The following is a 24831-nucleotide window of genomic DNA, read 5'->3' as shown; positions in this document are numbered from 1 at the left end:
CCATATACAAATAGGAGACGATCTCATGGTGAAAACCACAGACATCTGATGACCGGACCATCTTTTCGCCGAAACTCACACAAATACGCACACACAAACACACACAAATATATGCAAACAAGCACGAATGCCAAGATTCATCAAGTTCCTTTTTCTCATTGGAGTTTCAAACACACACACGCACACACACACATTGTCACTTCCACGATTTGCCAACAAGTTTTTTCTACGTTTAGCTCAAACTTGGGAATGCATTTTCATCGGCAAGGTTGACCACGGGGCCCTGGTTTCCACCGCGGCCACCGCTACGGCCACCACGACCACTGCCGCGGCCACCACGGCCATTACCACGGCCACCACGAGCACCACCGCGGCCGCCGCGGCCGCCACCACGGCCACCACCGCGTGGTCCATTTCCACTGCCGCGCGACATGGATGGCGACGTGTACACAGGGTCAATCTCGACCAGCTGCTTTTCCTTGCGTGGGCGTGGTGCGGACGTCTTCTTTTCCGTGCCGGCGAAGTACGACTCACCTTCGCCACGGTCGAGGCGCTGTCCGTACGACTCGTCCTCCTGGACAGTGCGGGGCGCACTAGCAGCAAGCTGCGGGCGCTTTTCAGCTTGGCTCTTCAGGTACTCGTCCAGCGTGAGCGTCTTGTCTTGCTCGGGCTCTGGCTGCGCAGCCTCGCGTTCAGCCTTCTTGTCAGCAGCGTCCTCCTGTGCGTTCTGCTCAGCCTCGTGCTTCGCGTCTTCCTTAGCGCCCTGTTCCTGCTTCTGGGCGCTAGCTCCATCAACACCACCCCAGCCCTGGCGCACCGACTTCTCCGTCTCTTCGCGACCGGTGCCCGAGTGACGGTCAAACTGACGGCCACCGCCACGTCCTGAGCCACGACCGCCGCGACCACCACGGCCACCGCCACGACCACCACGCTCACGGTAGTCACCGCCGCGACCACCGCCACGCTCGCCACGAGCACGGCTAGCGCCACGGGTGTCACGGACTTCAACCGAGTCGCGTGGGAGTGGCTCATCGCTGACAGGTACCTTGGGTGCTGTCTGACGAGGAGCTCCTGGCACATAGCGCTGGGTCATAGCAGGAGCAGGGGCCGACTGGGTCTTAGGCTTGGATGCCTGAGGGCCGGCACCGGTCGAAGCGGCCTGCGCGGCAGGCGCTTCTTCCGACCCATCCACGCCAAGCAGATGGAATGGGTTGTTCATAGCAACCGACATGAGGGATACCAAAAAGACTGCTCGGTAGACGGCGAGTAACTATAGAAATTCGTCAGTATGAAGGGAAGCAAAACAACCATACGAGTACGCACCTCACCAAAGGCCTAGGTCGATGGAAGAAAACCACGCCAATGTCGGTCGGTAGCCCTCCTTCCTGGAAAATAATTCCTATTTTCCCTCATGAGGCCGCCGCAGTTCTAGGTCACATGCATTTTTTGTACTTTCGGAGGTGGATGCCATCCATTTGGTGGCAGTTGGCCTTCCAAAGCGGAGGCAAGTGAACAAGGGTCTTTTTATTTGTCAGTACAATGTCCGGGTCCAAGTCCTATATATTCCACAATTCTGAGTTTATCTATGCCGTCAGCGAGTTGGGCCATAACTGGTGCCGAGAACATGGTGTCTTGCCTTGCGCCGATGTTGGACTTCGTAGTATGAACATGTATGTCCTCCCTCTCGATACTTCTACCTGCCAATCATGCACGTGGACCCGCATATCTCTCTCCATAGTTTCGTCTTCCATAGACGCAGACCCTCTCACAACTTAAGCCCGTGAAATACGTGCTTCATTTTGTGCTAGCGCTGCTACTACAACGTAACTGCTTCTGCTGTCAATACACACAGCACAGTTGTCGCAAGTCCACAAGCGCCGCCAGTCTACATGGGACATACAACTAAGGACACACAGTCCGCGTATCGCGCGCTCCATGCTGTACGCGCGTGCACGAATGCAAATACACCGGGATACGAAGACGGAAGACGCGGCTGGCTGGAGGGGAATACATACGAACGCATTTTAGAATGCAGCGGCGTGAGGAGCAGCCTGTGTGTAGGCTGGTGTCTCCTGCGCTCCTGGCATAGCAGACGCTGGGGCAGGTGCCGTCTCTGCCGAAGCCACGGGCTGGTTACGCGACTCGGACATGGGAGCTGTGATAGGCTCGTCCTCCTTGGGCTCAAGGATGGTGACGGCATCAGGAAGTGGGAACGGACGGCCTGAGCGGCCCTCTGGATCCCAGCCGTGCATAATCTTGACCTTGAGACCAAGCACACCTTGTTTCATGAGAACGTGACGGATGGCAACGTCAACAAAGTCCTTGGCTGGCTGACCGGTGTGAATCATGAAGCCGTCGTTGAACTTCATGCTCTTAGCACGCGCACCGCGCACCTTGCCGGAAATGACCACTTCACAACCCTTGGCACCAGACTCCATCACGTAACGAAGCACACCGTAAGCAGCACGGCGCACTGGCAGGCCACCGAGCAGCTTGTTGCGCAGTGACTCACACTGTGCAACGGCATGAAGACCACGGTTCGCGACCTTTTCGGCGTACAGCTCAAGCGAGCCTTCTGGGAAGCGGAAACGCTGGCGCACAAGCGTCGTCAGCTCACGCAGGCGACGACCCTTGTCACCCAGCACCTCCTGCGTGTGCGTAGCACGGATGATGATCTCTGTGCGAACGTGGTTCACACGCACAAGGCAACCGGAATAGCCCTCAGCAGCGAGCTCGCGAGTGAAGAACTCGTTCAGCTCAGCCGTGAAGACACCGTCGGCAACAAACTTCCTCTTCTTCGAGATAATAGCGGACGCCATCCTGGTGTTGTGCAGAAGGCTTTGACAACCGTGGTAAGGCGAGAAAGACTGTGTGAGGTCTCGCCTGGCTTACGGGCACGCCTCGTTGTCTGTCCTTCGCGCGCTTCCTAGAACTGCAAAAACGATTATTATCACGTGATACACGTGAGGCAGCCGCACGAGGTGGGGCCCTGTTGTTAGCTGAAGTCACCAGTGTGCGGGGGCAGGACCCCTGCGCTTGTTGGGCACGGTGCACGCCTCCATGTACACATGCATGCAATCATTGACAGGCCTTCCCTCATTCTCGCCCACGCACGGCATGTCCTTGCACAGCGCAACGCGTCATTGGCTCAACGCCTGCTTTGAGGTGCAAGTGAGCTTTGCTTCGTTGCCTCGCTATTTTTTTTACCGTTGCACTTGTGGTATTTCGTGCAAAGGGTCCAGGCTGAAATAGACGATGGTACGTACGAGGCTGCGAAGGGGATACGCAATGCATTCCAAGTATGGGTGGCTATGAACGATGAAGTGCACGTTTGCACGTAAAACTGGCATCTCTTGACCGATGGGCCACTGGCTCCTGAGCGAGTGGACCGGAGACGAGAATCGACCGACTGAGCCACACCTACTTATGTTGCATTGTTTTCCTTTTGGTGGACTATGGCTAACATGACCCAAGGATAGGGATAGTAAAGTAATGACAAAGCCGGCATATGGGAAGATGGTTAACAGGTGATAGCCTGCGACGAGCTTTGTGTACCCACGGCCAACACTGCCAACGACTGTAGCTTTTGTCGGTGGGCGATCAATAATCGGAGGCCATTGTCACGCGCTGCTGTCAGAGAGGGAAGGGTCGAAGGAACGGTGAATTGATTGGAAATCAGGATGAATGCAAATCCGTCCTGCTCCATGTTGTCAGACATCATTAACGACGGGACTTAAGAGCACCGAGCCGCAGCTTGCTGCCATGGCCGGCGTTTGAGTCATAGCCCGCCGACATCACGATGTTAGGCCTGCCTTTCGTGCACTAGCTGCTCGAGAGAGGGCTTTCAAGTCAGGCTGGCGTACCACGTTGACGTCGTGGCCCACACGCGCCAAGTGGGGACCACTCGATGGCACATGCCATGTCGAATTTCGTCATGCTGATTTATGCGATGGAGTGCTAGCGTCAGTCTACATTGCCGTAGTATATACACTAGAAGAAAAGCCACTTTGATGCTGAGCTAGACCGCGCTGGCTGCTGCTTTTCGCTGTACAAACGAGTAAGCTCATCAAGTTTGATCATGACTTCCTCTAGTTTGAACTTGCGTTCCTGCAGATCAATGTGCTTGCGGATGACTGGGTTCTGCCGCGCAAAGTTGACCATTTCCTCGCGGGTCATGTCATACCCAAGTCGTGCGTCGATTTCGCGTGGGAACTGGTAGAAGAATTCGGCCAGAAGCTCAATGTTGATGAACATGACGGCTGTGTACGTAAGCTTGTCGGCGACGACATTCAGGAATGTCTCGGGGCAGAACACCTGGGAGACGGGGCCTGCCTTGCATCGACGGGACTTGAGGGCAGCCATACGGAGACGCAAGATATCTGCACGGTCTTGTAAGAAGCGAGCTTCGCGTGCCTTCATAAGCAGCGCTGCATTGAAGCCGGGGCGTGTCGGATCGTTCTGGTCGTCGGAAGCGAGGTCATACTCGCCTGTCTCGTTCGTGTGCTCCATGCGCTCTGCGACACGCTTACGCTCGCGCTCTTCGAGCTGATGGATGTATTCCATTGCGCCACGGAGCCGACGAGAGCCAACAAGTTTTCTGAGCCGCTCATACGCCTCATTGCACATGTCTAGCTCGGTCTGCATGAGCCGCACAGACTGCTCACGACCTTGTTCCCACTCACGTGGCTCCATTTCCACCTCGTACTTGAACGGCTTGACACAGTTTTCCACCTGATCGGCCGTGATGGAAAAGCGGTCACGCAGCAGCGCACTTCCGAATGAAATGATGCGCTCAGCCGTTTCAACGTGGTGATTGAACGGCTCGGCCGTCGCGAGTTGCTCGAGATATGAGCGGATTGTATTTGCAACGAGCTGCGTGCTCATGCGTCCAATCCCGCTTTTCGTTAGCGATGATGAGCACATATCAAGCTTATGCATCCACGAGGGATCCAGATCGTCGGCTGTGATCTTGCGCTGCGCACCCATTTCACTGAGTTTCGGCAGTTCGGCATCGGACCAATACACCTGCGCCAGGATGTCCATGACTTTGTCGTCGAGGGCATTCTTCAGCAGCAGCCGCACTTCTGGCTTGCCAAAGTTCGTGGCAAACGTCTTGAAGCGCTGTTTCAGCACGTCCATAACTTCTGCGACATATGTTTCGGGTGTGATAGAGCGGTCGTTGTACTGAACCTTGAACTGGTATGCAGCATCGTCAAGCTCTGACCGCACAAGGTTCGACACGCCCGAGAGTGAGGAGCCCATGTGCTCTTCTAGCACAACCATAAGTCGCTTGCGCAGTTGATCTGTACCGACCATGGGAGCGACACCTGCATTGCGCCCGCGTTTCGGGGCCTCGAAAGCGTCGCGATGTTCGTTGAAGTAACGGCGCTCATAGTCCTGGGTGAGTTGAATGAGCGAGCGGCTGCGTGAGTATGCAAAGAGCGATTGGCTCATTTGCTGGGGCGGCTTGCAGACGACACCGACGTAGCCGAGGGAGAGTGGGTATTTGTTGTTATTGAGAATGGCTGCACCTACGTCTGGATCGACGAGGTCCATTTTGGTCACGACGCCAATCGTGCGCATGCCGAGAGGATCGACCTTGCGACTCGCACGCAATGCCGGAGAGTTGGCTAGGTCCACATCGGCAGCACAGACAGCCAGGATCACATTCGGTTCTTTGATGTACTTGTTGCACAGGCCATTGATCTTCTCGCGTAGTTCTTCCGGCTGGTCCATAGAGCTGAGCTGTACATAGCCAGGGAGATCAATGAGCGACAGATCTGGCACGTGCGGGCTGTGGATGTGCAGTTCGATCGGCTTCTCTGACACGCATTCCTCCTTCGGCACGGCCATGTTCATATCGTACAGGATCTTCTGGATGCGAGCAAAGTCGGTGATTTTGCCGCCACCAGACCCTGGGAACTCGCCGTACTCGTAGATGCCGTCGGCTGGCTGCCGGTCTTTCGGGACGTGCACAAGCGTCAGCTCAATGGGCCGACGCGTCACCATATTGTTACCTTTGGGGAGGAACTCATGCCCAACGATGGTCTCCAGGACACTGCTCTTGCCACTGCTCTGAGAGCCGATCACCACAATGCTTGGCAGCACAAGCTCGTCGGAATCGTGGTCGATCGTCTTCAGGATATTTCGCACCTCTATGAGCTTGCGTGTAAGGACCATGAGCTCGTCGCTCTTTTCTTTTTCGCTGTTCTTATCAGAGTCGCCATCTTCCTCGCCAGCTGAGCCGCTACCGTCGTCATCAGAGGTGCCCGTGAGCGAAGCGGCCAATGCAGCTGCAGCTGCACCAAGTCCCCCGCCATTTCCGCCATTCCCCCCGCTGCCATCTTGTTCGCTGTCTTCGGACAACGTATCTTGCTCCTCACTGCTCCTGCCGATGCTCTGTTGATCCCAGAACTCAGCCTTCTTGATGTCTTCCAAGCGCTGCATAAACGAGCGCAGTCCGTCACGCGCAGTTCCAAACATGCCGGACGAGTACTCTGCCATGGAGTCGTACAGATCTGACGCCTTGTCGGACGCCGAAGAAAAAAACCCGTTGACCGCCTTTCTCATTTCATCCACTTTGTTGTTCGTGTACGCATACAGCCCACCAGCGGTGGCAGCGCCAGCTAGCGGCAACCGAAGAGCTTTGAGCATGAACCGAGGTACCCCTGTGCGCGTGCTCAATGCACGCGTTTGCATGTGGCGTCGCATCATGACGGGCATGACTGATGGGCGCATCGATGCGGCTCGCAGTGTGCTGGCCGCACGACCGGGCATCCTGTACGCGAACGGCAGTTGGATCGATGTAGAAGATCGAGGCTGATTCGCTGCGGCTAAGCGCCGAAGCGGAAGCATCTCAAGCAGCCGTACAGCGTGGTGGCAAAACACACAAAATAGAAATTGTTGTGGGCCGCTACAAAGTTTTAATGGACGGGTGTGGATCCAATTTTTTAACATACCCTCTTCCTTCTACCCACCACCCACCACCCACCAACCGCCGACCAGACCGTTGGCCCGCGCGCAATTTTATTATTTTACTGCATGTCTATTTCCAGGATTTCGTTCCGCACGGCCCTGGATGGGAAATATGCAAGAGACGCGCATTATCAGGTCATGTGCGAGAGGATTCGATCAAATTGGTCGACGAGATCATTCGCTCGTTGCATGATGCGTGGATCAGGCACGTCAGAGTTTGCCGATGACCAGCCACTCACTCGGCCTGCATGCACATATTCATGACCAAAGAAGTTGCACTGGGCACCGTAACGAACCGTCGAGTCTAGGTACTCAACAGGGGCCACAGCCACAAAGGACGCGGCAATCGCGCCTTTGTACGTGTCGATGGGATGATGCGGCGAGAATGTGAATCGTGCCTAGAGAGGGACGAGGTCAGTGTTAGCGCATGATTCATAGACTATAGCCCATCAAAGAGGCATGTAGGGGAAATACGCACCAAGTAGAAAACCAGTTTCATAAGAACCATCATGATAGCTGGGATCACGCCACTAAAGATGCTAGTGGCCACAATGCCCGGATGGGCTGTGTATGCGCGTGGCATATGCGGCTGCGTACTCGAAGTGTAGCGCTGATCCATGCCTAGAGCCAAGAGCTCACATTGATACTTTGTAGACTCGTATGGACGAGGTGACGTTTGTGGATCCAAGCACTGAATGTCCTGTGCATGAAAGTCAGCTTCATTTGCCTCGAGCGAGCCGGTCCAAATTACGCGTGACGGCGTTGCATATGGTGATGCACAGAGAAGCGGCTCTAGTTCCTTCGCGAGAACATAGTGACCAGCGGCATTGATTTGCCAAACCCAGCCGAGATCATCACTGCTCTTGTCGCCCGAGCGCTGCAGCTTGAAGGATGGCAGCGTCACGGCTTTATGAAGATTTGTAAGGATTTCCCATGTTGCTTTGAGCCAGTCCACACCCAGCCATGCAGCGCCTCCGGCATTCAAAATAATATGCGTGAGATATGGCACTTTGGCTGTGATCGTACGAGCACATGCTTTCGTGCTCTCGAGGCTTGCGAGATCAAGTGGCACCACATCGATCACGGTACCCTTGCAGAAGGATGTACGGTACATTTTGCGGGCTTCGCGCGTGCGCTGATCCAAAGGCGAGTTGAGTCGAGAAGTTGTCATGTCGCGATGCCTAAGTGAGGACGTCGATGACATGTCGATGGCGCTTGATGAGGTGGAAGAAAGCGTCGATGCTGCTGGAGCCGATGCCGGAGACGATGCGGTGGCTGGTTGTGTGTTCTTCTGTGCTGGGGATGGAAGCCCATGTTTCTCGAGGTACTCATCGTCTGTCGTGCTGAGGCGATGCAGGAGCGACTCCAGCTGTGCTACAGCCTCACGAGCCTTGGCCTGATTTCGACAGGCCAGGAGTAACGTGCATCCCTCACTCGCGTGGAATGGCGTGCTAGCCACGTTGTGCTTCGGATCGTCTAGCATGCCACTATCTGAAGGCATAGTACTCGAGAGCTGGATCAAGAGGCGCTCACATACTCCAAGACCTAAACCGGCATTCGCCCCAGTGACCAAAATGATCGGTCGATTCATGGCGAGGGTGTGAGAGAATAGGATGTGGAGTTTCACGAGCCAACTCGTGTTCCTGAAAGCCAGTGAACGGGTGGAGGCTCTAGTCTCTTTGACAGGTTCGAGTCCATAGAACAACATGCGATGTGTTTGTGTGTTAATTCCTATGAAGGAACAAGCCTAGATTTTTTTCTTTGGGCAAGGACGATACTACTAGCATGCTGCCTGTGCGTGGGCTCCTCCATAATGTGGTATGCCCAGCGTTCCGTGATGGAGAATGTGAGAAGCAGCGCGCTGGAGGCTGTTTGTTTTCGCATGATGCGAACCTATTGGAAAAGCGCCCTCATCCAGACAACGCCACAGGAGCAGTGAAGCGTGCGGGACCGACGCTGACGACAGAGGGAGTGCCTAGGAAGCAAGCTCGAAGAGAGGCAATAAGCGAATCGAACCTACCAACAGAAGCGCCTGCCCTGCCACGCATCACATCACAACGACATCCTTCGACATCGAAGATTTCCCTTGCTCAGCGCCAAGATGGCCTCAAGAAAGTGCACACTACATTGTGTCGATTCTATGCTCCCATATGGCAGCATTCAGATCCACGTCTACAAAAGCTAGGTCGCGAAATGGCAGCGTCCGATGCGCTGCGAATGGAGGAGGATGTATTTCAGCATGTGAACGAATACACCTATAAGACATCGAGTATTGCTGCTGCTGCAAGTGTGAACAAACGGGCAACAGATGTGCTTGCATCTGCTGTACACGAAGCTGCCATAGCACTGGCTGGATCCGAGACACAAGGTGCTAAGACAAGCGACAGTATAGGTCGAGCTAAGTCTGTTCTTGACGCATGCACGGAAACAGGTTCTGAGGCAGACGTGCAACAGAAACGCCAGGCCCAAGAACGACGAAAAAAAGGTCGACTGACGCGTGAGCGAATCATCAAGGCAGGCTTCTTGTGCCCTAAAGGCGATTTAGAAAAGCTTGGCTATGTCACGGAAATCCCGCCCACATGGGGCGCCGGGAGTGAGAAGCCTGATGCCTGTGGTGAGCGGCCGACATGTGCACGATGTGGCATTGTGTACAGAGTAGGGCCACTGGGCCGTGTCAACACGGACAATGTGAACGAGCAAGATCCTGAGGCATGCCACTTTCACTCAGGTCGACCACGCCCCGAGAAGCTGGGCATGGCTCGAGCCCGGAAAGTCTATCGTTGGTCTTGCTGTGGACGCACTGTCGATTCACACACACTCGGCGATGATCGGTGTGCGACGGGGCCACATGTGTTCAAGGAGGAGGGTGCAGAAGCTTTGCACAAGCGTTCAGCATATGTCACTTGGTCCGACATCCCTGGACAGGCAAATGCACAAGAGGTACTACCTGTGGCAGCGCTGGACTGTGAGATGAGTTACACAACAGCTGGGATCAGTGTAACACGCATTACCCTCGTGGACGAGACGGGCGATGTCGTGTTTGATGAGCTGATTCGATGTCCAGATGGAGTGTCTATGATTGACTTGAACACGCAGTTTTCTGGCATTCACGCCGAGGCATATGAGGCTGAGGCAATCTTTGACCTAGACACAGCGCGAAGGGCCCTGGCTCAGTACATCGGACCGCAGACCATATTGATTGGTCATGGCTTGGAAAACGACTTGCATGCGATCCGTCTTGTGCATACCAACGTGGTTGATACATGTCAATTGTTTCCACATCCTCGAGGCTTGCCGTATCGACTCGCCCTGCGTGATCTTGTTGCCAAGTATTTGGGCCGGATCATTCAGGCGGGCGGCGCGAGTGTGGGACATTCGTCAGCCGAGGATGCACAGATGACTCTCGAACTCGTGCGTTGGAAATGGCTTGATATGTGCTCGTGAAGCACGCTGGTATGCCACGATGGCGGGCCTAGTCGTTGTGCTGGCGCCTGGCTCCATCATGCATACTTGCACGCTTCTCACGACGAGCGGCACGGCGTATCTTACGGCGCTCAAGCCGCGGGACGTACGTGTCGTCGTGCTTGCGTTTCTGGGTGGGTTGATGCTTCGATTTGGCTTGTGCGTGTTGTGCCTGCTGCACCCGCTGTTGTGTCGCTTGCCTGGCTGTTTGGGCGCGCTGGTCTTCCAACAGATCAACGAGGGTGCGAGGGTCGATATGAAGCACACGATCGCCTTCTCGCTCCATTTCTTCCTTTGCAAATGCAATGAAACGTGCATGACGTCGCTTGTGGTTCTTACTTTCGAGGTGTACGTCCATGCTCTTGTTGTTTTTCAGGATCAAGATGGGACATGATACGCAGCGGAACTGTATCACGGAGCCTGGCGCCTCGTCGTCGATGTAAATAGGATTCTCAATCGCATGCGCCACAGTAAATTCGTCCCCTTCTTCGTCTTCGTCGTCTTCATCATCCTCCTCACCCTCGATGCCTTCATCATACGTGTCCGCTATCGTTGCCGTCGTTCTCGTCGCTCTCGGCGTCCTCATCATCCTCGGTACTCTCTCTGTCTTCCGCTTCATCCATTCCCTCTTCCTCACTAGGACTATCGTGGTCGATGGCCGCATCAAGCGACACGTGCTCTTGGTCTTCACCACCCTGTTCGCGCAGGGCATTCGCCTTGCTGAGTCGTTTGAACATGGCACAAGGCACAGGAATTACTACACACACTGTCGAGCGTCCCAAGCAGAAAACAATGCTCGTTCAAGCGTCGCAGCAAGCCTGGATGATGATGACTAAGCGACGCGTCGCGCTTTACGACACGTCCCCTCGAAGACATGTAATGTGAGCGAGCGAGTCTCCATAGCTGCCCGCCACACGGCCGCATCCAACAGCTGTGTCGTGGCATGGCGCCAGATGCGAACGACGCATGGATCGACGCATTCTTAGATTCGAGCACAGAAGTAGAAGAAACAAGGGCTGCAGTCTCATCTTCTGCACGCGCAGCGGCGCGGTCCCTTGGCGAACCAGGTGTACGACGGAGGGCCCAGGACCTTGTACGACTGGCGGTATTCACCGAGTATGATCGCATGCCAATAAAACGCGACATTATTATCAAGAATGTGATTGGAAAGGAAGCCAGCCGAGCATTTCCCGTCATCCTCGCATGTGCCCAACAAATACTACGCCTCACGTTTGGCTTTGAGCTCGTTGAAATGCGTGCCAAGGGTACAGAGAATCCTCTGTTGGCAGAACAGACTTCCCTCCTCGACGAGCGCGCAGGATCGAAGCGGCGTCGCACTGACAATGATAACACGCAATCGCGAAAGACGAGCGCAGCTTCGCATGGATATGTCCTGCGCTCAACCTTGCCGGCGGAAGTCATCCAGTTCATGACGACGAGTGGCCCACCGGTGCCGCCAAGTGATCAGTCCTCCAGGGATGCTCCTCATGCTCGCAATGACTTGCCCATGCTGGACTGGCAAGCCTCTGAGGGCGAATTAGGTATAACAGGACTACTCTTTGTTGTGCTGGGCCTGATCCTGGTGTCTGGACGCCAGGCATCTGATACACGCATACGCTCCTGTCTGGCCCAGCTGTCTTTATCTATTGATCGTCCACTGCCTAAAGCGCTGCATCCTTTGGGTTCTGGTACTCACGAGCAGGGTAGTCATACGCTGGACACATTCCTGCAGCAAGCTCAGCGGCGGGGGTATTTGGAGCGCGTGCGTGTTGCTAGTGCTGCCGAAACGTCATCCCAGGCATGCGATTGGGAGTGGCGCTGGGGTGCACGCGCTGAGATCGAGATCGGCGAGCATGCAGTTGCTGCTTTTATGGTCGATGTGTACCACCAAGACGCGAAGCCCGAGTCGTCAGATTCACTGACAAAGCGGATTGAGCGGGCGGCAGGCACGCCGCTCGTTGGATGATATGGTTACACGGCCACTTCCTGTACATCTCCTTGCAGCTCCCACGTCATGCGATGACGCCAATGCCGACTCCAGAACTGCATGATGTCCTGCCATTCGGCGCCGTGGATCATGCTCTGGGCGGGATCCATATAGTGGAGGTGTGTCACATGGCAGAACGCTCGCTGCACGGCCGTGACGTGGGAGCGAGACGCACTCGACATCGCAAATGGTCGGGCATCGCGTGTGACGAAGCAAACACGCGGCGCTAGCGGTGGTGAGAATGTTGGCAGGGAAAGCAGCGGGCCACATACACTTACGGCACTGCCGAATGCATTTGCGCGTGTGGCAATGAGCGTCTCAAGTAACACTGAGCCACCTTGAGCAAAGCCCAGCGCGTGCATGTGCTCATATGCCCAGCCACATCCACCCTGTGAAACTGGTGCAGTCAGATATGTCAAGAGGTGGGTGATATCTTTCATCGCACGTCGTGGATCCGGATTCAAGCGCACTGTGTGCAGTTAGTAAAAAAAAAAAACAGCCAAAAAACGGACGAGTGGTGCTTGCAAGCGCGTGTGTGGCGTGGGTAAAAAGGCAGCGGCGGTGGGGGGGGTAAGGCATGACACAATGCCAGGGATCATTCTACGGCAAGCAACACTTTTTTTTTTTTCATGGACAGACGGACAAGCGAACGTACCTTCACCTAAAGCATCAAAACTATCGTACCACATCCATGCCTCTTCCTCTAGCAGTGGCACGCGAAGTGGAGCTTGAACACTAAGCACAGCTGTTTGTGGGAGTGTCTGTTGTAGACGCTGACCAAGAGAGAAGAATGGATCTGCTGTATCGCCTAGTCCATGCAGAAGAAGAAGTAGATTCGAGTCTATACCACACGGCGCAGGCTTGTACTTGAGCACGAGTTTCGTATGGTTGAACGAATGGAGTCCAGCAGACGACGGTCGTGGCGCAGTGCGCCACGACGCTGACGACATCGGAGGTGCGGATGCCATGTAGTCGTGCGCGATTACGTTCTCGGCCGCTACACGAACCACCAAACAGGATATGTGTGATATGTACGAGCGCACGGACGATCGGGCGTAGCAGATCGCTTACGGACGAAAGACAACGAATTTCACGCACTCATTCCATCATTCATCCACCGTCCGGCAGAGAGAGTGGGTGGCCTTTTCCACCTGTTCCGGTGTGCCCTTTCATGTGATCACATACACGCCACGCGAGCGAGCGGGTCGTGCATCATATGCTGGAGTCACGTGTGCACGAGACAGGTGGGTACATGCGCCAGTCTTTTTCGTAGACAACATGTGCGTTGTGAGGAAAATTGCCTCGTAAGCGTTGTCAAGTCGATAAATATTTTTAACGGCGCAACGTGACACTTGACAGCCCGATTGCATTGGCGACAATCACAGCACAGCCACTGTGATAATTCTTATCTTGCATGGTAAGTGGCGAAGAACCACCAAATCCGACCAACCAAGCTAGAGTAGTGCTTCGCGTGGCGGTGGGGTTCGAGCCAACGTGTGATACGTGCGTGTTTCTTGGCGTCAACCGAGTTGGCATGGACTAGTTCCATGGCATCGATCTGTGTGTGCTTGTGTGCGTGTGCATCTCATGGAGGCTCTTGGCACTGCGGCATCAGGATAAGCCACCCACTTGCGTATGGAGGCACGCACGGCCCGCCATGGCTCTTTCTGTCTGCTCAAAGTACTAGACCCATTCGCTCGTCGTATTCCCAAGCCAGCCCTACTCGAAGCATTCTGGTCTAGCCATGCTCATAGCTAACATAACAGACAACACTCGGTCCTTCTCCTTCAAGTGAGGATGCAAAGTATGTACCTTTCGACTACGTCAAGGTCCCACACCCCGCACTATCGGGATCGATGTGCTCTGCAATTGGAGTCAAACCCATGGCTTCCTTGACAGCCCCATCATTTGAACATGTATTTATGGCTAACGATGCACATGTGCATGACCCACAACATCCTTCAATGCATGCATCAACTCAAACAGTGCCATTCTTGCCACCGTACGTGTCAGTTCCACCACACGTGATGCCTCAGCACATCCCATTCGCACCCTTCGGAGCGGCTTCATCAGCTCATGCACATGCTGCAGTAGCAAGTATTCCTACGCTGCCTCTGCAAATGATGAATACGCATGAATCTTTTGCTGATTCAACCAGTATGGCCATGCTGCCCTTGAAGTCATTCAACACGCAGACCACCTCGGATACGGCCGCGGTGCCCTCCTCAGCCATACCAGATCACACGTCGCTGAAAACCACGTCGGGCGGCTCGTGTGCATGGAAGCGCAGGCCAGGACGCCCACGCAAATATTCTGCATCGGTGCATCAAATAAGCAAGAATGGCATCCAACCGAGGCTGACGACATCATCACTGACTATCTCGCCGTCGATGGCGAAGCAGAGCCTCAAGTCGCGCTTGCGACCACCGAAGCAGCCGCTGACAGCGTGGCAATTGTACTTCACGGACGAGCTGCGCAAACTCAAAGCTGCATCACCAAATGAGCGCTTGAATGTCGCTCAGCTCGCGAAGGACGCTGGTCAGCGGTACGCGTCTCTGCCAGATGACAAGCGGCAGCAGTACTTTGTACGTGGCCAAGAAGCGCGAGGTCAATATGAGGCGGCCTTAGCTACATGGCGGGCACAGCTGACGCCTGAGGAGATCCGACATGAAAACATGATTCGTACAGCTAGGCGGCGGATGGGCCAGTCTAGACGGGGAAATTTACGTGATCCTAATGCACCAAAGAAGCCTTTGTCGGCATACTTTCTGTACTTGCGTTCGATTCGCGCCGACCCAGAGCAGAGAGAGGATGTTTTGCGTGGCGAGCACGATACGACCAAGCAGAGTGTACTTGCGGCAGCGAAATGGCGTAGCCTCAATGCCGATGAGAAGCGGCCCTTCGTCGAGCAGGCAGAATGTGACAAACGCGCGTATGAACAAAGGCGTCAGGCGTATGAACAATCACGCACGCTATCGGGTTCTTGAGAAGCCAAAGTTGGTTTGGACCTACTATCCAGGATGCCGGCTAACTGGTTTATTCGCTGTGTTGTGTGGATCGTCTTTAAACGACGTTGCATATGTTACCTAGGTGACCGTGACATACCATTTTCATCAACCTCTTTTATCATGTTTGCTTTCTTTTCTGTAGAGTACTAGCTAATTTATCAAGAGAGCAGCGTCTAAGGTTCTCCTGGTATGCAAGAGAGAATGTCTGCTTTCGTCGTCTTTCATGCATATACATTTTTCATACAATGCTTTCGAGTTCTTTGGCAAAGTGCAAGTTCGTGGTAATGGTAGAGCGTTTCGGGATTTGTTCATGCTCATCCAAAGACTCTGTCGTCTTGTTCGCAAACTCAACGGTCTGATTCGTTGGATTCACATGCCAGCCACGTTCTTTAGCAAACTCCAGCACTTCTGGTAAGCTGTCGAAGAACAGCAGTGTGGCAACATCGTTGAGCGGGAGTGTGTCATACGCCTTTTCTTCGCATGAAGCAATCTCGTGGCGAATGGTCACCATAAGACTGTTCACAAAGAAACGGTATTCGTCGCGCGGAACATTTTCACGCTCGCGCCATACATTCGAGTAGGAGCCCTCCATGAGCCATCGCTCTAGCAGAACAGGGTGCTGGATATAGGGAGAGTCACGTACCAGTTCCATCGGCAGTGACTCAAGGGCGATGTGGAATGATGCAATCGAGTTAGTTGAGAGATCACGGAGAAGCGAAAGCCCAATAATCGGCTCATAGTTGCTTGATCGAGGCAGAGCATTTCCTAGGTCCAAGTAAAATGACACGAGCTGGCTCCAGTAACGATCGAAGCTCGTCGTGTCCTGTGCACGGATACTCCACAGCGCGCCAATCTCCAGGACGTCGCGTGCAAGCAAAAGAGCATCCTTCTGCTGTGCAAGATCTACGAACTGTGGGTAAAGTATGTCCCGCTCTGTCAGCATGACTTTGAGCAGCGCGAGTTGCGTGCCGACAGCCTTTAGTGCTTGTTCATTCTGACCCTTGCTGCTTTCTAAAGCGTGGAATTCCTTTTGCAGATTCGCATGTGCGGACGAAAGCTCAGGATCCACCGTCATGAGGGAAGAATGGAGTGGAGCGCGTTCTTGATCAACCTGCTGCTGCGACAGCCTCAGCGACAGAGTTAGCCTGCTTGCTTCGCCGTGATCTGGTGGCGGATGGACGTACGCGTCCATCTCACGTGATTACTCACACCCTAGCCTGACCTGATCGACTCGCTCAACTCATCGCTTCATCTCGACCTGCCGGGAAGTTTGCACATTACGCCTGGTTCTTGGATGTGGAGGTGGGGCTTGTGCCATTCAGGGCCAGTATCTATCGGTCGTCGACCGTAGGAGAGGAGTGGGTTGAAACGTCGAAGTCTCGATGCGTGGGAGTATGGCAGGTCGAAGCGCCGTAGCAGATGCCAATCGCTATGTCTTGGCTCCGATCACGAAAAAAACCAAGATGCATTCACCGAAAGGCCAGGAACTCATGGATGAAATGGATTCGGCTGTGTCAGCGAACCTGTTCCGTACGTAAGAGACTATGGAGGCTTCGTGAGGCAGCGTGAATGACTGACATCTTTGGTCAGTGCATATGCTGGCATCGCCGCTTCGAAAATGCGTCGTCACACAAGCGACATTACCTCGAGGTGAGCATACCAAACTTGACGCGTAACAGTACACTAATGAAGCCTAAAGACCTGATGATTCAATTAAAGCCGGTCATTATGCCTCGTGCTGATAGGCAATCGGTTGAACAAACGCTCGTACCTGAAGGCATACTACACCCGCGCTTTGCACAAAGAAAATCGGGCGCGAGCCTCTACATCACAGGAGATCAGTATGTGCTGCAACAGCTCCTGCAAAAACGTAAGTGTTGCATATTCATGTCTTGGGGGACGAAAGAGCTGCGCTAAAACTCAAAACAGAACAACACCGTACAGTAGCACCCGAAGCCAATGTATACCCACGCTTAGTATCGCTCATTACACACCAACTCCAGCTGCGGGTTACGCAGGAAGCTGAACTACTATATGCTCGTGCACGGACACGTGCTTTAGGAAGGGATCAAGAGCCCTTCGTGGCAACTTTGCGCGATGTTGTCGGGCCTTACGCTCGTGCATGGGAGCCAGACTTGCAGTGTGTGCCGACATTTAGACTGAGGACCCTCATGCCCGATGAAGCTCTGCGACAACGCTTGCTCGCATTCATGCAGCGTACCTCGGCGACAGGCCGTGCATGGACAGCTGCCAAAAACGGCGGCGACACTTGGACACTGGTTCGACACCGACACACGGCAGCTATGGCTACGGCTCTATGGCGCTTATCTACCTGGATCGATTCTGGACAACGGCTCGAAAGTCATAGTGGGACCGAACAGTATATCCAACGCGGCAAGTCATAGACAAAGCGGCACGGACCAAGACACTATATTTTCAAAATAAGAAAAAAAAAATTCAATAATTAATGAGTAGCAAATATGTATGGTCACTCTCTGAAGATGAACCAGAGAGATGTCTTTGTGGATGAATTCAATATAAGCATCAAGAAAGTATAGGAATGAGACACCTTGTCTTCCAGCGATGCTAAACAAAGGCCACGCTACATCATACTTATCCTTTCATACCACGCTCGACTTGAAACCCCTACAGAGCACAGCGTATAGAAAGCGTCAGAAAAGAAGGAGCAGATGAACTAATTGTGAGGATCGACAAAGACGACCAAGGCGTTACTTGTTGCGGACCAACACGAAGTAGGCCACCACAGCGACAACGGCAGCGACCACCAGCAAGTACGCAGAGCTTCCCGAGTTTTGGGCCATCAAGTCCGACGCCTTGCCAGCCCTCTTTGGCAGGTTTTCGGGATCAGCGAGCTTGCCGATGTAGAATGTCTTGAGCTGCTCACGAGCATCTTCAGAGTGACCGACATCCTCGAAAGGTTCCGTGGCATCGTTGCCAGCCTCGGTAAGAAGGACTTCGTCACCACCAGGGTGCTGCATGTTAGCAACGACTAGACATGGTGCAATAACATACTTCGCTAAGGAACTTTGTCACATCGTACACTGCGGATGAGTGTCAATACTCTGACGTTGACTGGACGAGCTTGTTCACTCGTCGTTCCACATACCGTTACCATCGATCACGAGCCACAGGCTGGACTCGGACTTGTGTTTGCAAACTTCGGCGTACGTGATCTCGCGAGCAGCCATATTCGCAGATGCGTGCAGGACGTCACGTCAGACGATGCGGATCGAGAGCAACGTCTAACGCTTCATGTGACCTCGTGTGCAGACCGAGACCCAAAGTGGTGACACCCATGGCGACCTCGGCCGAATGCAGTTTCGATAGACCGGCCCATTGGGACTCGTTCATTACGCAACGTCTATATAATCCGCGCTTGCTCATTGGCTTGTAGCTATGTACGCTTACGCAGACGTGTCTTACAATTTCGCGGTGACAACGGGCGTTTGGTTGTTGTTGGGCACAGACGCTGTTGAGTCTCTGGATGACGACGCGGAGGTGGAGCTGTGGTTCTGGTGATGGAGATGATGGGACGAGGCTTGCGCTGCGGTGTGGAAAAGGATCACGTTCACGGTAATATCATCGCGGAACCGGCGGGATTCGGGACTAGGGATGGCCAGGAGACCAGCCACTCGCTCGCGAGCAGCACCGCCTAATGCATTGCGTACAAGATGGGTGCTGAGGTTGTCGTCTTCGAAAGTAAACGTCTGCTGGTTGCTGGGTGACTTGAGCAACGGGTGCGCGGGCCCATGTTGCTGAGGCACTTCCGACGATGTAGCTGTCGCATCTTTCGCGGATGTGCGTGCATCTGATGCGAGTCCTGATCCAGAAATATCAGGAACGGTCTTTGAAAGCGGCTCAAAACACATGCGTTGTAAAACATCGGCCCGTATGGTGCCACGCATGCCAGCCAGGTGACCAGCTACCAGACCGACGGCTTCTTCGTTTGACATGAGATCCCATAGACCATCCGTCGCCATAATAATGAAGCGTAACTCGCGTGCGGGCGACTTGGACGACGAAGATGGCGCGGCAAGCGTGGTTGTGGCCGGTGAAGGACTTGTCGATGTTGAAGAAGATACCTTGACACCATCAGGCATAGCCTGTGCAGTAGCTTCCGGTGTCGTCTTCGTCGTTGTCTTAGCGATCGTTGTCGACGCTGGCACGGACGCGGCGGATGCAGCTATAGTGTCAGCGAGTGGTCGAAGACGACGCCACTGGACTAGGGGCTCCGCCGTCACGTAAGGCGGCGTTTTCAGGGCACGCGGCACACCGCGCCGGTACTTGTCGGGCAAAAATGCCTCGGCTATGCGCTGCTGTGTGCGACGGTCCCACTTGTAGCGGGAATCACCAAACGCGCGAGTCGGTTCAAGACCACCGAGTACACGGCCGCGCTGGATCACATACGGTGCCTCTTCGGGTGGATGCTCTCTTTGAATGCGCCTGACCTCGGCGGGATTGCGTCCTGTCTGGTCCACACTGAGTGCCTCGACCTCCCAGCGGCCGGCACGTTCGTCCCAGTAGCCAGCGACGGCGCGCGAGTCGCCCGTCGATGCGACATACAAGTCATGGCGTGCGCTGTCGACATATACCATCAGCGCACAGCTTCCGCTGATGGCAGGCAATATGCTCTCGAAGGCTGAGCCCTGCGACATGGTGGAGAAGGACGTATTCTTGGGCTGGCCCAGAGACGATGGCCAGATACTGTGCGCGAGCGACGAGAGCGAGTGTGCGTCGTCGCCTGCGCTGTGCTTCTTCGACACAGACGCGAGACTCAATTCGTATTGCTTAAGCAATTCGAGCGGTGTATTGATGATTTCCTTGTCGAGACCACGGAAACCTTTGATCAGAGCGCGCGTGACAATGTCGGGATCGCCGTCAAGTGCCATCGCTGCGAGTCGATGACTGCTGGTCGCAGACCTGCTGCCAAATAGCGTGTTCCACACGGAAGCAGCAACCGATTGTTTGGAGCGGGCCATATCTGCATACTCGCCCGTCTCTTTGAACACCTTGTCGAGCTCAAGCGCAACAAATGCCACAAGCTTGCGAGAGAGTACCTGCGACGTAAAGTCACCGCCATGTCCATCCATAACGGTGAAGAAACACAAATCACCACGCACACGCTCTGGCTGCGAATCTGCATCGCGCGAATCCCGACGCGACATTGGCAATTCATCGATGCCGCGATCTCGTTCGACAATCACCTCGGCATGGCGGTCTTCATTTGTCGCGTTGCTTGCAACACTGTTGGTATCGTAGCGAGCTACAAGGCACGCACCTGGCGGACGCTCGACTCGCGTGCTGTGCTCATTTTCATGCAGACGCGCATTGACCTGGTCTTCAGTAAGTGGCGTAATAATGCGGTACATCGGCTGGCCTGTGTCTTTCGAGCGCACGGGGATCGTGAAAGAAGTTGGCGCACTCGCACTCAGAGAAAATTTGCGTCGTGGCGGCTCGTTCGCATTACGAGAGTCCATCTTATTCCAATAGTACCAAGTGCCAAAGGCTGCCGCTGATCCTGCAACGCCCACAAATACCCACTCAGTGCGCCGCTGTCGGTAGTATGCTTCCGTTGATGAGGGCGTAGGGGGCGCGCGTCCAGCAGCCGCTACGCGAGTTGTTGTGTGCCGGCCGACGACAGATGTCGTCGATAGCGCACGCACAAACTCGGGTGGGCATGCGCGACGTCGGTGCACAGCGCCTAAGTACATGGACAGCGAGTGTCAGCGTAGTCAACACACACACACTAGTACGCTTTCACAAGCAGAATTTCTTTCACTCTCTAACACACACACACTCTCTCTCTCTTGCACACGCACACACCCTCACAAACCGCCAACGCCGATGGAGTAGACTGATTTTCGGTGGAAATACTTGGTGCCTCCGGGTTTTTTTTTGGGGGGGGCTATCGCTAGTCAATTTACCTTCCGCATCCAACTTTCCTGGTTTTGCTTCGCTTTGCCACGCTTGACGTCGGCCTGCTTGCCCCGAGCGAGTGTGGATGACTATATCCCGCCCGCGCACGTGTAGATGAGTCAGCATTGGCTAGCTAACCTGCGCGCGTCATAATGAGCGGGGGCGACGTAGGCCCGTTACGTGGTGCGCGCCTTTCTCTGTCATAGGCCACGCCCCTCCACTCCATCCATCCCCTGCGTTGCTAGCACTCAGCGTATGTGGAGACATTACGGGCACAGGCCAGGCAAATTGTGCGCGTTTGCGTCATTGTTAGGCGACGGCGTCGCGTGTGGCGCTGCACAGTGGCTATTGCTGACTAGGCATCGTCATCCGGTCCACATATTCTGCTCTTTGGCGCCTAATTACTGAAAGTCGTATCCTGGTCGAACCCATTCGATCCAGGACAACAAGCGATCCATGGCGGGCTTTTTCCGCTCAGATCGGACAAATAGTGGTGATGTACGCAATATATATTCGGGCGCAACGAGTGGCAGTAGTACTGGCGGCATAGGACGTCACCCACTCCCATCATACACGACGCCTCTGGCTGGCGGCACCAGTGCACGAATGCCTGTGCCACCTGTGCCTGGCAATGTTAGTAGTGGTGGCAGCAGTGGTACAGTGCCTGTTATGCCTGGGGCTACTGGCATGATGCCAGCAAGCAGTGCTGTGCCTCCGCCAACACGAGGCATACCTATTGTGCATCCCGCTGAGACTCGGCAGCCACACATGTTCCGAATCGTCAAGTCGCCACCGACGCTGAACACGACGAACTGTGTGATTCTGAACCCAAGCGAGTGGGGCAACACACGCTATGTGCTTGTGTCTGGGCGTTTCGCATTCACGGCTATACCCGACAACACACACACAATCGCACCAGGAACGATCGGTACAGCCTTGCTGCAGCGACAGTGGGCACGGCTTAGTGCTGAAGGACACGATGTTGCGGTAGAGGCATTTGAGCCGACGGTGCTGGGCAAAGGTGTGTATTTGGGCAATGTGGATATTGAGCTGGACTACCTGAGTCGGAGCCAAATGCCTACTGGACCATTCAGTGCCGATGAAATGCAGGGCATTTTCACGCGTGTATTTGATTCACACGTATTATCAAATGGCCAGGTGCTAGTGTTTGAGTTCCATGGCCAGAATCTGAAAGCGACGGTGCGTGGGGTATATTCGATCGACACCAGCGCAGCGCATCATCTGGGCGTTATGATCCCACAGACGCAAGTCAACTTCTTTGTCGCACAGGGCAGTGCGCTTGAGATCAAGGCGAGTGGAAAGCGTGCGCGGCCGAACGCAATTCTTCAGCCGAACTTCAAGTTCGAAGACATGGGGATCGGCGGTCTCGACACAGAGTTCAGTGCAATTTTCCGTCGTGCGTTTGCGTCGCGCATCTTCCCACCCGACCTTGTTGAGAAACTTGGGATCCAGCACGTCAAGGGTCTATTACTGTATGGCCCGCCCGGTACGGGTAAGACCCTCATGGCACGTCAGATTGGTAAGATGCTAAACGCTCGTGAGCCGAAAGTGGTGAATGGACCCGAGATCCTCAGCAAGTACGTCGGTGCCAGTGAAGAAAACATCCGCAAGCTGTTTGCGGAGGCTGAAGCGGAGTTCAGGAGCAAGGGTGACGAGTCAGGCCTGCACATCATCATCTTCGATGAGCTCGATGCCATTTGTCGGCAGCGAGGCACCACCGGTGGCGGCACTGGGGTAGGCGACTCGGTTGTGAACCAGCTGCTGTCCAAAATGGACGGCGTTGACCAGCTCAATAACATTTTGATTATCGGTATGACGAACCGGCTCGACATGATTGATGAGGCGCTCCTGCGTCCCGGTCGTCTTGAGGTGCACATGGAGATCAACCTGCCCGATGAAAATGGACGTCTACAGATCATCAACATCCAGACTGCCAAGATGCGCACGAATGGAGTCATGGACGGTGACGTGAACTTGCAAGAACTCGCTGCACTTACAAAGAACTTTTCTGGTGCAGAAATTGCCGGTCTCGTGAAGAGTGCGACGTCTTTTGCCTTTAACCGCCACGTCAAGGTCGGTACGATGGCCGGCATCTCCGACGACGTCGAAGGCATGCGTGTGAATCGGGAGGACTTCTTGTGTGCGCTGGATGAAGTGAAGCCAGCATTTGGCGTAGCGGAGGAAGAGCTGCAGCAAGTCGTTCGCAATGGGATCATGCACTTTGCACCGCACATCGATACGATCCTTCGCGACGGTCAGCTGCGTGTTGAACAAGTGCGTACAAGTGAACGTACGTCTCTTGTGACAGCGCTCCTGCATGGACCGCCTGGCTCGGGCAAGACGGCACTTGCCGCGACCATTGCGATGGCGTCTGACTTCCCTTTCATCAAGCTTGTGGCGCCTGAGAACATGGTCGGCATGAATGAACAGGGCAAGATTGCGTACCTGAACAAAGTGTTTAATGATTCGTACAAGAGTCCCTTGAGTATTGTGGTCGTGGACAATTTGGAGAAAATCATTGAATGGGTTCCAATCGGGCCGCGGTTCTCCAACCCCGTGCTGCAGACGCTGGCTGTCTTGCTTGGCAAGCAGCCACCGAAGGATCGCCGCTTATTTGTCTTGGCTACGACGTCCAACAAAGCCATGCTCAATGACATGGACATGGCCAATGCGTTCCTTGCCGATATCCGAGTGCCCGACATTACTTCGTTGCGCAGCATTGATCATGTGCTTCGTGAAACGCAGCTGTTTAAGACGCAGGAAGAGCACCTGCGCTGCATGCAGCTCTTGGCCAGTGCTGGCTTGGGCCAGAATGGCCGCCTGAGCATTGGCATCAAGAAGCTACTCTCTGAGATTGAAATGGCTCGCCTGGACGATGACCCTGCTGATAGGCTTACCGCAGCACTGAACTTCATGTAGGAAGATAGTAGCATGGTGCCTTCCAAGTCTTTTATAAAGAGCGCGTGTTACGAATCGCGCACTCCTTCAGCGCAGTTTAGTCGTGGGTTGAAGAGCTTCTCGTTCATTCGATACCGTCGCCCTAGATTTTGTGCGACGATACTTGGCTCGCTTGCATAACCAAAGGGATTTTTAGCACAGGATGACATCCAACGGCAACTGGCAATCGACTGGATCCGAACCGAGCAAGCGACCAAATCATACGATTTTGTTTTTTTTTTTCACGTTGTTTCTTTACACAAACTGGTGAGAGCGCAAAGTGACACTCAGCGAGTGATTGGATTTTGACACCGTAGTTGTGTAGATCACAACCGCGTGTTGTAAAAATATTTCAAGCACTACAATGTGTGTGCTGAGCTGAACAAGGCAGGAACCATGACCACGTTGAACAACAACTGCCGCATATCAGACCAGAGGCACCAGAAAATATGTTCTATAACATTGAATTAACAAGAAAAGGGAGAGAGAAAAAGAAAGCAAATA

The 24831-nt window shown here is 54.2% G+C and overlaps 13 protein-coding genes across 13 annotated transcripts; 4 read left to right on the top strand and 9 right to left on the bottom strand.

The window, feature by feature from the left end:
• Nucleotides 1-232: 232 nt before the first annotated feature.
• Nucleotides 233-1231, bottom strand: MGL_2568 (uncharacterized protein; the record flags this gene model as incomplete). The annotated part of the gene is made up of 1 exon (XM_001730134.1): nucleotides 233-1231. One exon carries the CDS (start codon nucleotides 1229-1231, stop codon nucleotides 233-235), a length of 999 nt encoding a protein of 332 aa, XP_001730186.1.
• A 793-nt stretch (nucleotides 1232-2024) lies between these two features.
• MGL_2567 (uncharacterized protein) lies at nucleotides 2025-2819 on the bottom strand (the record flags this gene model as incomplete). Its single annotated transcript, XM_001730133.1, has 1 exon — nucleotides 2025-2819. The coding sequence occupies one exon, from the start codon at nucleotides 2817-2819 to the stop codon at nucleotides 2025-2027; it is 795 nt and encodes a 264-aa protein (XP_001730185.1).
• Nucleotides 2820-3203: 384 nt separating this feature from the next.
• MGL_2566 (uncharacterized protein) lies at nucleotides 3204-3350 on the bottom strand (the record flags this gene model as incomplete). The annotated part of the gene is made up of 1 exon (XM_001730132.1): nucleotides 3204-3350. One exon carries the CDS (start codon nucleotides 3348-3350, stop codon nucleotides 3204-3206), a length of 147 nt encoding a protein of 48 aa, XP_001730184.1.
• Nucleotides 3351-3990: 640 nt separating this feature from the next.
• MGL_2565 (uncharacterized protein) lies at nucleotides 3991-6855 on the bottom strand (the record flags this gene model as incomplete). Its single annotated transcript, XM_001730131.1, has 1 exon — nucleotides 3991-6855. One exon carries the CDS (start codon nucleotides 6853-6855, stop codon nucleotides 3991-3993), a length of 2865 nt encoding a protein of 954 aa, XP_001730183.1.
• Nucleotides 6856-7414: 559 nt separating this feature from the next.
• Nucleotides 7415-8566, bottom strand: MGL_2564 (uncharacterized protein; the record flags this gene model as incomplete). Its single annotated transcript, XM_001730130.1, has 1 exon — nucleotides 7415-8566. The coding sequence occupies one exon, from the start codon at nucleotides 8564-8566 to the stop codon at nucleotides 7415-7417; it is 1152 nt and encodes a 383-aa protein (XP_001730182.1).
• A 194-nt stretch (nucleotides 8567-8760) lies between these two features.
• On the top strand, nucleotides 8761-10419 carry MGL_2563 (uncharacterized protein; the record flags this gene model as incomplete). The annotated part of the gene is made up of 1 exon (XM_001730129.1): nucleotides 8761-10419. One exon carries the CDS (start codon nucleotides 8761-8763, stop codon nucleotides 10417-10419), a length of 1659 nt encoding a protein of 552 aa, XP_001730181.1.
• Nucleotides 10420-11380: 961 nt separating this feature from the next.
• On the top strand, nucleotides 11381-12403 carry MGL_2562 (uncharacterized protein; the record flags this gene model as incomplete). The annotated part of the gene is made up of 1 exon (XM_001730128.1): nucleotides 11381-12403. The coding sequence occupies one exon, from the start codon at nucleotides 11381-11383 to the stop codon at nucleotides 12401-12403; it is 1023 nt and encodes a 340-aa protein (XP_001730180.1).
• A 145-nt stretch (nucleotides 12404-12548) lies between these two features.
• On the bottom strand, nucleotides 12549-13374 carry MGL_2561 (uncharacterized protein; the record flags this gene model as incomplete). Its single annotated transcript, XM_001730127.1, has 3 exons — nucleotides 12549-12650; nucleotides 12697-12893; nucleotides 13080-13374. 3 exons carry the CDS (start codon nucleotides 13372-13374, stop codon nucleotides 12549-12551), a joined length of 594 nt encoding a protein of 197 aa, XP_001730179.1.
• Nucleotides 13375-14307: 933 nt separating this feature from the next.
• Nucleotides 14308-15411, top strand: MGL_2560 (uncharacterized protein; the record flags this gene model as incomplete). Its single annotated transcript, XM_001730126.1, has 1 exon — nucleotides 14308-15411. One exon carries the CDS (start codon nucleotides 14308-14310, stop codon nucleotides 15409-15411), a length of 1104 nt encoding a protein of 367 aa, XP_001730178.1.
• Nucleotides 15412-15670: 259 nt separating this feature from the next.
• On the bottom strand, nucleotides 15671-16507 carry MGL_2559 (uncharacterized protein; the record flags this gene model as incomplete). Its single annotated transcript, XM_001730125.1, has 1 exon — nucleotides 15671-16507. The coding sequence occupies one exon, from the start codon at nucleotides 16505-16507 to the stop codon at nucleotides 15671-15673; it is 837 nt and encodes a 278-aa protein (XP_001730177.1).
• Nucleotides 16508-18161: 1654 nt separating this feature from the next.
• MGL_2558 (uncharacterized protein) lies at nucleotides 18162-18431 on the bottom strand (the record flags this gene model as incomplete). Its single annotated transcript, XM_001730124.1, has 1 exon — nucleotides 18162-18431. The coding sequence occupies one exon, from the start codon at nucleotides 18429-18431 to the stop codon at nucleotides 18162-18164; it is 270 nt and encodes an 89-aa protein (XP_001730176.1).
• Nucleotides 18432-18872: 441 nt separating this feature from the next.
• On the bottom strand, nucleotides 18873-21164 carry MGL_2557 (uncharacterized protein; the record flags this gene model as incomplete). The annotated part of the gene is made up of 1 exon (XM_001730123.1): nucleotides 18873-21164. One exon carries the CDS (start codon nucleotides 21162-21164, stop codon nucleotides 18873-18875), a length of 2292 nt encoding a protein of 763 aa, XP_001730175.1.
• Nucleotides 21165-21975: 811 nt separating this feature from the next.
• Nucleotides 21976-24309, top strand: MGL_2556 (uncharacterized protein; the record flags this gene model as incomplete). Its single annotated transcript, XM_001730122.1, has 1 exon — nucleotides 21976-24309. The coding sequence occupies one exon, from the start codon at nucleotides 21976-21978 to the stop codon at nucleotides 24307-24309; it is 2334 nt and encodes a 777-aa protein (XP_001730174.1).
• Nucleotides 24310-24831: the final 522 nt, after the last annotated feature.

This window comes from Malassezia globosa (genome assembly GCF_000181695.2).
Source record: "Malassezia globosa CBS 7966 chromosome Unknown mgl_sf_6.1, whole genome shotgun sequence".
NCBI lineage: Eukaryota > Fungi > Basidiomycota > Malasseziomycetes > Malasseziales > Malasseziaceae > Malassezia > Malassezia globosa.
The sequence above is the reverse complement of the archived record's forward strand: the minus strand, read 5'-3'. Positions and strand labels throughout refer to the sequence as shown.